This window comes from Aptenodytes patagonicus, chromosome Z (assembly GCF_965638725.1).
Source record: "Aptenodytes patagonicus chromosome Z, bAptPat1.pri.cur, whole genome shotgun sequence".
In the NCBI taxonomy this organism is placed as follows: Eukaryota; Metazoa; Chordata; class Aves; order Sphenisciformes; family Spheniscidae; genus Aptenodytes; species Aptenodytes patagonicus.
Genome location: NC_134982.1, coordinates 37,273,171 through 37,285,723, shown reverse-complemented (window position 1 = coordinate 37,285,723; position 12,553 = coordinate 37,273,171). Strand labels below are relative to the sequence as shown.

The 12,553-nt window shown below is 38.0% G+C and overlaps 1 protein-coding gene across 3 annotated transcripts in view; it reads left to right on the top strand.

Annotated features, from left to right (window-relative positions):
* Positions 1-12,553, top strand: part of BNC2 (basonuclin zinc finger protein 2) — a 327,345-nt gene that overhangs the window by 295,583 nt on the left and 19,209 nt on the right. For all 3 annotated transcript variants that reach the window (XM_076362148.1, XM_076362149.1, XM_076362147.1), the window contains exon 5: positions 7,306-9,272. In XM_076362148.1, coding sequence (XP_076218263.1) covers positions 7,306-9,272 — 1,967 coding nt within the window. The remainder of the gene's footprint in view (positions 1-7,305; positions 9,273-12,553) is intronic.

Below are 12,553 nucleotides of genomic sequence, written 5' to 3'. Positions count from 1 at the left end.
TAATGACAACTGCTGAAAGATGACTTTGGATCTTCTTAAAGCTACCAAATCAATGTGTATCCATGTTAACTGGAGTTCTGCCATTATCAATTAGTGACAGGTTTTGCCCTTTAATAGTTGTCACCAACATGACAGTTGTAGATCAAAGTAAATTTTGTTGACATCATAGGGATTATACCACTGTAAAACTAGTAAATGCAAGAAGAGTATCAGGCTCTCGGTATGCTTAGATTCTTTTCCTTCAAGTGTGGACAGAGGTGTACAGTGAAAAAAACTTGTCAGGCACCCAGTTGTAAAGAGGCTTGATGTAGTTGCTGTGATTAAATGAAGCTCGAACTGCTGTGATTAGATATGTTGTAACCCCACAGTGATCTATCATAGTTTTAAAAATAAAAATGCTGTATGCAGTGTTATTCAGAAAAAAAAAAAGTCATCGTCTTGTGAATTATACATTCTTATCTGGTCCATAATCAAGAGCATTCCATAACAAAGTGAATATTTTATCAAAAGTCAAACAATATGTTTTAAAAATCAGAAGAAGCATTTAAAACTAGTGCCCTTGCATCCTAATAGTTTTACTGGAGTTGCAGAGGTGAATACACATTCATGAAGAGCAGGAAAGAGTTTAAATTAAAGTTTCTTTTCTGAAAGCAGTAAGAGACTCTCCCCCCTACCCCCATTTCACATGGATGCTTAATAGTTGGCATTTGACGGAGTGTCATCATCTTTCAGGGCAATGCTTTCAAATGTATTTTAAGGTTGGTGAACCTGAAAAATGAAAATGCATTCTGCAATTGGGGTGCCCTGTGAGGAAGTTCAGTCCCTGAAAGGAGTCGTGTTGGGGATCCAGTATTTTCATACCACTCCCTGCAAATGAATTCAGAACCAGCGCTCCAGCAGGTTGCTTGTGCAGGGGTCTGTGCTGCTGGCATATGTCTTTGGGATGAGATATAAAACAGAGGACCTGCATACTTTTGGTCAGTAAAGACCCTGTAGGCCATTTAGCGAGAGCGTGGGTGGTTAACGGCGGTGTCCTGGCTAGGTTTCAGCTGCGGTTATTGCATTCCACCTCCTTACGTTCCATCTGCAGTTTCAGCAGGACATGGTGTTCCTCACTTTCACTCTGAAACCATTGAGCAGTGCTCCTGTGCGTCGTTACACGGCCGCTGTGCTCCACCATGGTGGTACGCCCCCGATATATGTTCAAACAGATTTGGCTCCACATCATGTTTCAGGGCTAAGTTATGTCAAAATTACTTTCCAACATGGTCAGTGGAATTACTCTGGATTTAAAGTGCAATTACTCTGCATCTAAAGTGCAGCCAGATTTGACACAGTGTCTACAATATCAGTTAGTAAAGTTTGCAAAGGTCTTTGGGGGTCCTTTTGGTCAAAACACAAAGCTTTTTGCTGCTGAATGTGTAAGGAGACCTGGAGTCTAAGGAGCAACTAGAGCAAGTACTGTTACAAACCTGGCAGCAAAAATAAATATAAGCATGCATATAAGTAAATAAAATCTTCATGTTATTCTTCATTTGAATACCTACTGCCAGTGTCATTCTCGGTGATACTTTGGGGAAAGACAGCTGCCTTCTCTTCCCCTGCTGTAACACGCTGGTATCGTCATGCATACCCTGTGTCTTTGGGGCAAAGAAAAAAAGTCCAACAGGTAAGAGAAAGGGGGTGTCAGAAGGGAAGAAGATCTATCACTTTTGATTTTTCTAGCAGAGTGGAGGCTGCAGTGAAGGCAAAAGATAAAGATTTCCATTATTGACTGAGAACTCGGTAGTGCTGCACTGTGTTTGTTCCTGCTGCAGCGGTATAACTCAAGGAAAGGACTGCTGACACTTAAACATGAGTTCATATGGTTTCAGTTGGTGAAGGGGGGGCTGGTGGGAGGTGAATGAGAAGTGACAGATGAGGGGAAAAAATTTTAACCATGGTGCTTTGCAGGCTGGGTGTGTTAAATCTCATATCAGTTGCACATGTATAATCATGGTGAGCAAGTATGCACACCTTTTCTTCATGTTTACAGGAGCAAAGGTAAGTTAGGTTCAGCATGGTAAAAACACCTATCAGGAAAATGAGTATGTGATTGTATGTGTGAGTGTACATTTTTATGGAAAACTAGATGTAGGGCTTACTTCTATCCTACTGAGGTCAGTGGGAGTTAGCCAAAATGAACAAGAGGTGTTGCACATTGCCCCATCTGTACTAATGTGATTTGGTGCGCTGCTGCACACTTTTGGTGACTTTTACCCCAGGAGTAGTAGGACTACCCATAGTGTAACAGCTTGAAATTTAAGTGGGAAGCAAAGAGATGCTCCTGGGAAATTCAGCCAAACAAAAACAACAAACCCTAAATCATGGAAATTATGTAGGCTTTTCTTTATTAGAAACAAATGTTGATTTTTTTTTTCTGTCTACACCCTAATTAAAACCATCCTCTGCAATTATAGTATGACCAAATGAATATCTTTCAGTCTGCTTTTCAGCTGTTACAGCTGCACTCAAAATGTTTGAGATCAGCTAGAAAATATATACCTCTTTAAGAAGGGCTTATAGAAGAAAGATTTGTGATACTAGGCTTGCTTAATTTTTTAATCAAACATGTATCTAAGTAATATTTTGTAACATGGATACTTAGCTGATATGCATCAAAAGTGACGGTTTATGGTGCATATGCAAACTTGCTAAAATATGAAGGCTAGCATTTTCTTTTTCTATATTACTTTGAGTGATTCTCAGAAGTTATCACAACAGTGCCCGAAAATAATCCTTGAGTGCTTCCTAGAACATAAGGCTTGTTTAAGAAGCAATTTTAACTTTTTTTAACCTTTCTATTAATCTCAACTCTTGTATAATCATCTCTCACTATGTATTCAGCCAGGTGTATATATACATTTTACCTGTGGCATGAAGTTAATTAGTAAGATAAAAATAGAACTGCAAAAAGTCTATGGTGTGTATGTGTATGTATCTACATGTGTCTGTGTGAGTGTAAACATATAAAATTACCTGCAGGTAATGCAGGCACAGGAGTCAATGGAGCTTCTCACACAAAGTGAGAGTTTAAAACAACTGATTTCATAACAAAAGTTCAAGGTTTACAGTGTATGTTTATAGTGTATGTTTGTGTAGACTGTCCTTATTTTCTGAATAGGCAGTTTTTAAATTGGGAGGTTTTAAAGCTGAATTGAAAGCTTGAAATTTGTAAAGCCTAAAGGCCCTCAGGAAATGAAGACTCATCTTCACAATCCTCCCCAATTAAGCTCCTAAAAATTAGACTGATCTTTGTGTCCATCTTCTGTTGTAGCCTATTTTTATCATCCAAGATAATCATTTTGACACCCATCACTTGTTCTATCTGACCCAGTAGCTTAAGACAAGATGCACCCTAACATATCCTGACACATCTCTTCCTAACATACGGTCAGCAAAAATGAGGAGGCAGGTTCAGTGTGATTAACCATGACATTACTTTATAGATCTAATGTAGTATGTGTGTATGTGTATCCGTATCTATACAAATAATAGAGTCAAGTGTGTGTTTAGAGTTAGAAAAAGATGCAAGGTTATGTTGTGAGTCCTTGGAGGTTAATTTAATATGATTTAGAGATTTTAAAATTTTCTGCATCTGAAATTGTGAGAGAGCTACCCACACATATAAAATAAAATAAAAATAAAAACAAGGCTGTATGGGCAAAGAAGGAAGAGCATCACTGTATGCTGTACGGGTTGGGCTTACTTGTCTACTTCCTGGCTTAGAGCTTAGGCGTGCAGTGGTATCTCTATACTCACTGACTTCCTTGTACGCATTGTCACAGGAGGCTTGGCTTAATCAGTTGTGAGCTGAAAAAAGTAATATAAATTGGAACCTTTTGTCATGAAATATTTAAATGTGGATATGATTTAATGGCTTTGGGGAGAAAATTTAGCATGAGAGATTGTAAGAAACAAGAAATCGATTACATGTAAGAAAGGACTTGAACCTCTAATCAAGTATTACCATATACAGGGAGATCCCTAGCTAGTTATAGCTTAATTCAAAGGGGATAATGGTTAGATTTTTTGTTAATTTTAAGTTTTATCAAAAAATGACATTCCTATTCACTCTTTATCTAGTTTTGCATAATACATACTTACAATGATTTATGGAAAGCCATCACTATGTAAATATTGAAGCATATGCTACACAGTATCCTAAGTAGTGTGTTTTCTATGAAATACAGGCATCTGTGCAATTTTTCTTTCCTTTTGCTGGGGGGAGAAAAGCCAAACAACTTCTTGCTGAAAATTAACAAGCTTGATATAACTAGTAGGAGTAGGTAAGGATCATTTAAGAGCAGCTTTCTGATTCCCTGCTGATCTACGACAGCAAGGTTAACCCCATGACAGTGACACACCTGTGACTGCCAGTTTCTCTGATCAGTAGGACTCAGCAGCTGCTGAAGGTCTGGCCCTCCTCATTGCAAATCCTGAAACTAAATGAAATAAAGAGTGGTGTCATCTCAGTGAGAGGTAGCTCATGTAGCCAACTGCTGGCTTCTCTGAGTTAAGCTTTGGAATAAATCCCTGAAAGCATACTGGGAGTCCCCACATTTAGATGATGTCTGCCTGTTCTGTGCATGTGAAGAGCTGGGTGCATTTCTGCTGGGTGAGGGATTGTGTGGTACCACTTTCCACTTACGTGTGAGAGTCTGTTACAGGATCTGTACCTACTATTCTCATGAGTTATTGTCATGCTGGCTGTATTTAATTTTTATTTACTTAAATATCTGTTTTTGTAAAGCATCCATCTGCTACATAAGCCTGTGAGTGATTTACAAATTAAAGCAAAAACAAAACAAATTACTACCAGTAGTACTTTACAAAGCAGCCTGCAGCTGGCTGCAGACAGGAATCCTAATTCAATACATGTAAGCAGTGTAAATTAGACGATGTTATTTCCATCTTCAAACAATGCAAGTTACAGTTAGAAGGAACAAATACTTGTGACTTGGGATTAGAAATGTGTGCGTATATGTTGGGTCAGAGGTGACAGCGAAGGCCTGGAGACCAAAATCTGAACTGAGTCTGGTTTTGCATTTCCAGGTAGGAACTACTTAAACGTAGAACCGGTGTGGCTGGCTGGAAGTTGTGGGAGAAGTAGATGTAACAAGCTTTAGGTCACACTCATGGGGAGAGTAGCCAAAGTTAGTTGGATGGGAAAAAAAAATAATCTTAGAGCTTTAAAATATGAACCTGTCCTTTAATTGTTTGTTTGTGGTGTTGGTGGGTTTTTTCTCCGTCCCCTCGCCCCATTTTTGTTTTGTTTTGTTTCACTTTGTTTTGTTGTTGGGTGGGGTTTTTTGATGTTCTGGATGATTTCTATTAGATAACACTGACTGCCTGTAAAATACTGCTCCATAAAAGAGGTAGAACTGGGAGGGCATAGAAATTAGAGATGTCCACATTGCTTAAAGGTGTTCAACGGTGGGGAGATTTCCTGACTAATGCTGCAAACCAGACCAGCATCTGCATCATGGTGTTTCCTTCATCACATGCTGAACATTTTCTGCATAGAGATGGTTTATGGGGCTTTCCATCTGGGTCAGCTGGCTAAGATTTTCTGTAATTAATTGCTATTGAGTGTTTCATAGTCTTGTAAGATTTGATTGTGAACGGTCATGTGTGGAGCCTTTCTAAAGGTTTTACAGTTGCGTCTAAAGTACGGAATCATACATGGCATTGACCTTCGTCATTATCTTTGGATCCAGAGAGGTGACACAGATCAGAACTGAAATAATAAAACCAGCTGTAATCAAATAAATACATGCTCTACTATTTGGGGCAAATTGCATTTTCCAGTATTCTAGAAAATGTGAGAGGAGAGAAGAATTATCCTCTGAAGACTGAAGATAATAACGTAAATAAATAAATAAATAAGACCTGGAAAAAAAAAAGAAAGGTATTTGCAGGCTTCATAATCAAACAAGAGCTAGTGGTTTTTGCAATAGTGTGTAGTCCAAAGTGTTCGGATAAGGTTCTGAAGCTGAGATTCAAGATTTAAAAAGATCAGAGGCAGTATGGTGGAGTACCTTGCAAGGCTTTCAGACTGTTTAATGCATGAGGAAGCACTGGAGTAATTCTGGTTTGATGGCCTGCAACAGTGCTTGTTGGTTATAGTTACCGTGCTGATGTTATGTCCAGCATTCGCCCAAAAGGAAAGATGCCAATAAAGTGATGTATTCATTATATAAGTATTTTAATATGTTTTTATCAATACATGCTGGAATGGATTGCCTGACATTACATTGCAGAATTTTTAAGTCCTACCTTCAGGCAAATCTCATGCTTACTAGCAAAAATGAAAGTGTGAAATGCTTTTTAATGTATATTTAACAACAGATAGTCTAGTGATTACTGATGTGTATTCCCTCTGGATTTTTCCCTTGCTATCAGAAGGCAATGTTAAGAGACAACATTTTTACACATTTATGCTATCTACATCCATCAGATGCTTACTTTTTACATGTTTTTAACTGTCGTTTTTAACAAGGCTGCAAAAAAGTCATCACTTAAGTCTAAACCATACCAAGATTGCAAGCTTACAATCACTTCTCTGTAATAGACCAGTTATGCTTAAAACCAGTGCCCCAATTTCTACCTTTTGATGCAAGTTTATAATGAATATGTTTTTCAGTATTGCTGTCATGGGGAAAAAAAAGAAAAAAGAAAAAAAAAAAAAGGAGTAAGTTACAAGTATTATGTGCTATTTTTAAGACTTTTTGCCTTGCATCAAAATTTCTGGTGAGATGGCCCATGAGTGACTTCAGTCTTATGTCTACTTATATTTAAGAAGCAAATCTATCAAATGCATTTATTTATCTCTTTCTTATAGTGTCACCATTTAATAGTGATTAAGGTACAATTTTCTGTATTTTACAATGGGAGCACACAGCAACAGTTCATGTTTTACGCTAGTGTATGCTAAACAATAGCATTGTACATAGATCACTGCTGTTAAAATAAAAGTATTGAAAGCATTTTAGATCACAGAGCCCCGTGGTCTACATTTTGTTTGCTCAGACATTATTAAACTCAATCTGTTTCTCTGACTATGACTCTAATTACTGCATTTGCATGTCCGTAAAGTTTGCATTTTTTGGTCGAGTTCTATTAACGCTGTTTGCATGTTGATTTTTGAGCTTAGTGTTTCATGTTCAGGCAGCAGAGCACCTTCTATTGAATTCAATAATTATGCAGAATCAATAAGTTTTTTCTTTGTGTTTGTCTTTGTTGTTTCTTTGATATGGCCTCTAGGATGCTGCAGGCAAGGTGCTGGACCGCTGGGCCATCATGTCCAGGGAAGAAGAGATCATTACCCTTCAGCAGTTCCTGAGATTTGGAGAAACCAAATCCATCGTGGAGCTGATGGCAATTCAAGAAAAAGAAGGGCAGGCTGTGGCTGTGCCATCTTCAAAGACAGATTCAGATATAAGGACTTTTATTGAAAGCAATAATCGCACCAGGAGCCCAAGTCTCCTTGCTCACCTGGAGAACAGCAACCCTTCCAGCATTCATCATTTTGAAAACATCCCAAATAGCCTTGCATTCCTGCTTCCATTCCAGTACATAAATCCAGTCTCTGCTCCACTGCTGGGGCTGCCTCCAAACGGCCTCCTGCTGGAACAGCCGGCAATGAGGCTCCGTGAACCAAGCCTTACGACCCAAAATGAATATAACGAGAGCAGTGAATCTGAAGTTTCCCCTACGCCTTTCAAGAATGAGCAAACATCCAGCAGGAATGCTTTGACCAGCATCACAAATGTTGAGCCCAAAACTGAGCCAGCCTGTGTCTCTCCTGTTCAGACACCCACGCCTGTCAATGATTTATCAAAAACAGAACACACTAAAAGCTCATTCCGCATTCACAGAATGAGGAGAATGGGCTCGGCCTCCAGGAAAGGAAGAGTGTTTTGCAATGCATGTGGCAAAACTTTCTACGACAAAGGTACTCTTAAAATCCACTACAACGCTGTTCACCTGAAAATCAAGCACCGGTGCACTATTGAGGGCTGCAACATGGTCTTCAGCTCTCTCAGAAGCCGCAATCGCCACAGTGCTAACCCCAATCCTCGCCTCCACATGCCTATGCTAAGGAACAACCGCGACAAAGATCTAATTCGTGCTACATCAGGTGCTGCCACTCCGGTCATAGCAAGTACAAAATCCAACCTAACTTTAACAAGCCCTGGGCGTCCACCAATGGGGTTTACCACTCCCCCTCTAGATCCTGTACTACAGAACCCTCTTCCCAGTCAGCTGGTGTTCCCGGCTTTAAAGACTGTCCAACCTGTTCCTCCTTTTTACAGAAATTTACTTACTCCTGGAGAGATGGTGAGTCCTCCAACCTCACTCCCTACCAGTCCAATAATACCAGCAGTGAGTGGCATGGAGCAGCATCCCCCTCCTCCTTCAGAGTCATCAGTACCTTCAGTACTGATGCCCACCCCAGAGCCTAATGCTGACCTTGCCCCCAAGAAGAAGCCAAGGAAGTCAAGCATGCCAGTTAAAATTGAAAAGGAAGTTATCGATACTGCCGATGAGTTTGATGATGAAGATGAAGAGGTGAATGACAGCAGCACGATGGTGAATGACATTGGTCATGACAATCACTGCCATTCTCAGGAGGAAATGAGCCCAGGCCTGTCTGTGAAAGACTTTTCCAAAAGTGACAGAAGCAGATGCATTTCCAGACCAGACATAAGAAGGGCAGACAGCATGACATCAGAAGACCAGGAGCATGAGAGAGACTATGAAAATGAGTCAGAGTCGTCAGAGCCCAAATTGTGTGAGGAATCCATGGAAGGCGATGATCGCCTCCATGAACCTGGTGAAAAATCTATGATGCACAGTGACAGACCAGATGAAAACCACAATGACTCTTCCAACCAGGATGTCATTAAGGTGAAGGAAGAGTATACAGACCCTACATATGATATGTTCTACATGAGTCAATATGGACTGTACAATGGAGGCAGTGCCAGTATGGCTGCCCTTCATGAAAGTTTTGCTTCTACATTCAACTACAGCAGCCCTCAGAAGTTCTCCCCAGAAGGTGAAATGTGCTCCAGCCCAGACCCCAAGATCTGCTATGTGTGCAAGAAAAGTTTCAAGAGTTCCTACAGTGTGAAGCTTCACTACAGAAATGTTCATTTAAAAGAGATGCATGTCTGCACAGTGGCTGGCTGTAATGCTGCGTTCCCATCACGGAGAAGCAGAGACAGGTCAGTAAATATTAATTGATTTTCTACATTATTAAATGTGTTGAATTATGTAAGAATAGGCAGTTTAGGATATATGAAGAAATAGAGAGATACACAGTAATGACAAGTGACAATCGTGTTCCCATGACATTGAGAGAGTTTTATCACTTTAAGAATTTCATTGTTTCTTGGCATTCAGAATAGTATATATTGTGCCATCCTCTTAAGTGACTGGCTAGACCATAAATGTCATTATTCTTTCTGTGTGCCTGTGAACACGTGTATTGCACTTCTGTTTATAAGCTGCAGCTTTTATTACATTTATTTTCTTCTCCCTGCAACTTTTAAACCAAGAACAGCTTCTATTAAATATATAGTAAATTATAAACAATACCAATATCTCCATGCATGCATATCAAACCATAGAACTAGGAAGGAGGGGAAGGTGTTGGATGAATGGATGAAGAGCAAGAAAGGAAGGACTGGAATAAAAGAATGATTTCCATCCCCATAGGGTCATATAAAAGCAAACAGGAAGCATTAGAAGACTATTCTTTCTTCTTTTCAATTTTTAAAACTAGCTGTGATGTTGTAGCAAGAACAAGTAAATATTAAGAAAATAGTTATCTCTCTCTTTAGTAGAACTTATACACCTCTCTATCCACTATGGTCATTTAGTCTACTTTATCTTCTTTTCTGCATGTGAGCAACTCCCTTCCCCACTGATGGGAATTATGCACACTCAGAGAGGAGAGGCTAGACCCCTACATATTTTTAAGATCAACCAGGGTATATTCTGCTGGTCCTTCAGATGACATCATGCCCTAGCTATGCTGCATCAATACTGAAACAGTTGGGCTTAAACAGAAGCAGCTGGTCCTTAAATTCTTAGGTTTGGGGGGTTTTTTTAATACACTATTCTTTTTGATTCCTGAGGAAAATGTAATATAAATGGAATTTGTCAAGGTGGTAGGATAACAGAGATATTTCATACTTGTGGATAAAAGCTCTCGCATGTGATGATGATCATATTGTCACATAACAAAATCTCTCTGGTTCATGGAGTGATGGTGAGATTGGGCTGTCTCTTTTTCTTTACTTGTGTTTCATATTTTTTCATTATGTTGTAAAAATTCAGCAGACACAGGAAGGAAATTAAACCTAGCTAAACATTTAACACACAGCTCCTCTTTTTGTTTTTTTTTTTCATTGAAATTGATATGGTTTGAAACTGAATATATCATGTCATATAAAATGAAAGCAAGTTAGCGTTGAGGATACTGAGGAGCCAAAATTCACTATTTTGATGGAGAGTCCAGTCCCAAATATCTCATGTCTTCTGTTACCATTTATGAAATCCATTAAACAGAAAAATAGGAACACATATAAGAATACAAATTCAAAACAGATAAGAAGGACAATCTAGAAAGTTTGCGTTTCAGTAGGACAAAACCACTGGACATGAAGCAGGTAAAGCTAAATTAAAACGCCCTTCTTGGGGTATCCTGATAACTTTTATGAGGCAAGCTTGACAAGAGAAACATGTGAGTCAATGGCATAATCTATGCTGAGTTTAGATGTATGCAACCCCTTTCAGTTCCTGAAATTGCACAGGTTTTGTTAGTCAAGAATTTGGCTTGGTTGCTCTGTTTCCTCAAGTGAATTATGAAAAGTCAGTCATGTAAGCAAAACAGCTTTGCATTCAGCATGTGAAGTAAGAAGTGGCTAGCTTTAGGATTTGGAACTTCATGCAATGTATTAAATTTCAACAGGAATCCATTGATAGATCATGCTAATAATAAAGTTAGCATAGTAAAGATTTATATGTTCTAAGAAAGAGATGACTGTGATGACATACATAAAATATTTCTGAGACAAGAACATTAAAAAAGGGCACATTTAGAAAATATTTCGTGAACTATGTAGGATACTCCTATTAAGCTTATTGAAAGCAAGCCATAAAATAAAAATCTGATTCAGGAACTTAAAATGCAGGCTGTATATTTAAAGATAAAATCATTATTTACATATAATTTTGAGTTCTGTAAGGCAGAAGATCATCTTTTTATATCATTCCACTAGTAACATTCAGAATATGTTTCAGTTATGTGTTGCACTTGGGACAAAAGACATTTGTAGGCATATTATATCCTTTAATTGCAAAGATTTAAGAGTGGTTATACACTTCAGAAAATTCAAAGGTGTAGTACAGTTTGTGTGCCTATTCAAGCTTGATGTTTTTGTAAGTTCATTAGCACTCCTGGTTTGCAACAGTTGTCTGGAAATGCCTTGAAAGAACCAAGTAATACTCTCATGGTTCTTGATAATTCTTTCAGAAACTTGAGTGAGAAAAATCTTCAGAACTCCCCTGGCTACCCATTCTTATCCAGAAGTGCAATGTCTAGGAATGTGTGGAAATGAAAGTATATGTACAGCATATAAAAGAAAGTGGATGAAAGATTTAAGTAAACATTTTAACCATTATTTTCTAATACTTCCTCAAAAAATTTTAAAATAAAGTTAGGACGTAAAAGTTAAATTAATATGTTCTCTTTCTTTTTTGCAAACTGTTTAATTGCCCTAAAGATTTTTGCATTCAATTTTTTTTTATTTTTTGCTGATACTCCTTTTGTATATACACATTTATTTTAGAGAGAGTCATTATCTAAGTATACAATTTCTAGCTCTTTAGATTATGGAGAGCACCTCAAAGATAACTGGATAACTAAATTAATAGCATTGCAAAGTGAAAACTTCTTCCAGCCACTTAAATAATTTTCACTTAAAAGCTTAGAAGCATTTTGCTATTAATTGCCATACAAGAAATAAGAAATAGCTACCTAAAGCACACAATAATAATTCCTGGATAATATTTGTCATGTATTGGTGTTCCATTTTGGACACATTATAAAAAGTCTGTGTGATTTGCTTGTGTTGTGAGTCACATAATCTTTGATTAGCTAGAGAAGATTAGAATTTCTTTGCTTTGAAAATTAAAATGAAATAATTTTTTCAGTACTATCTTTTTAATGAAATCAGAGTTCTAGCTTTCCCATGGCTTATAGTGTCTTGTGAAGTTATCTTTATTTTTAGTCATTTTATTAATCATATTACTAGTATTGTATTAATAATATTATTAATCATAACTAGTTAGAGGTCTAAAACTCGTAACTGTAGTTACGTTCTAGAAGAAAATACAAGCTTACATGCAGATAAATAACATTGGCTGATCCTTTTTGTCTCGTTTAGAGGCATCTGATATGGCTTAAGACCTTTCCCAATGCAATTCTAGTTAATCAAAG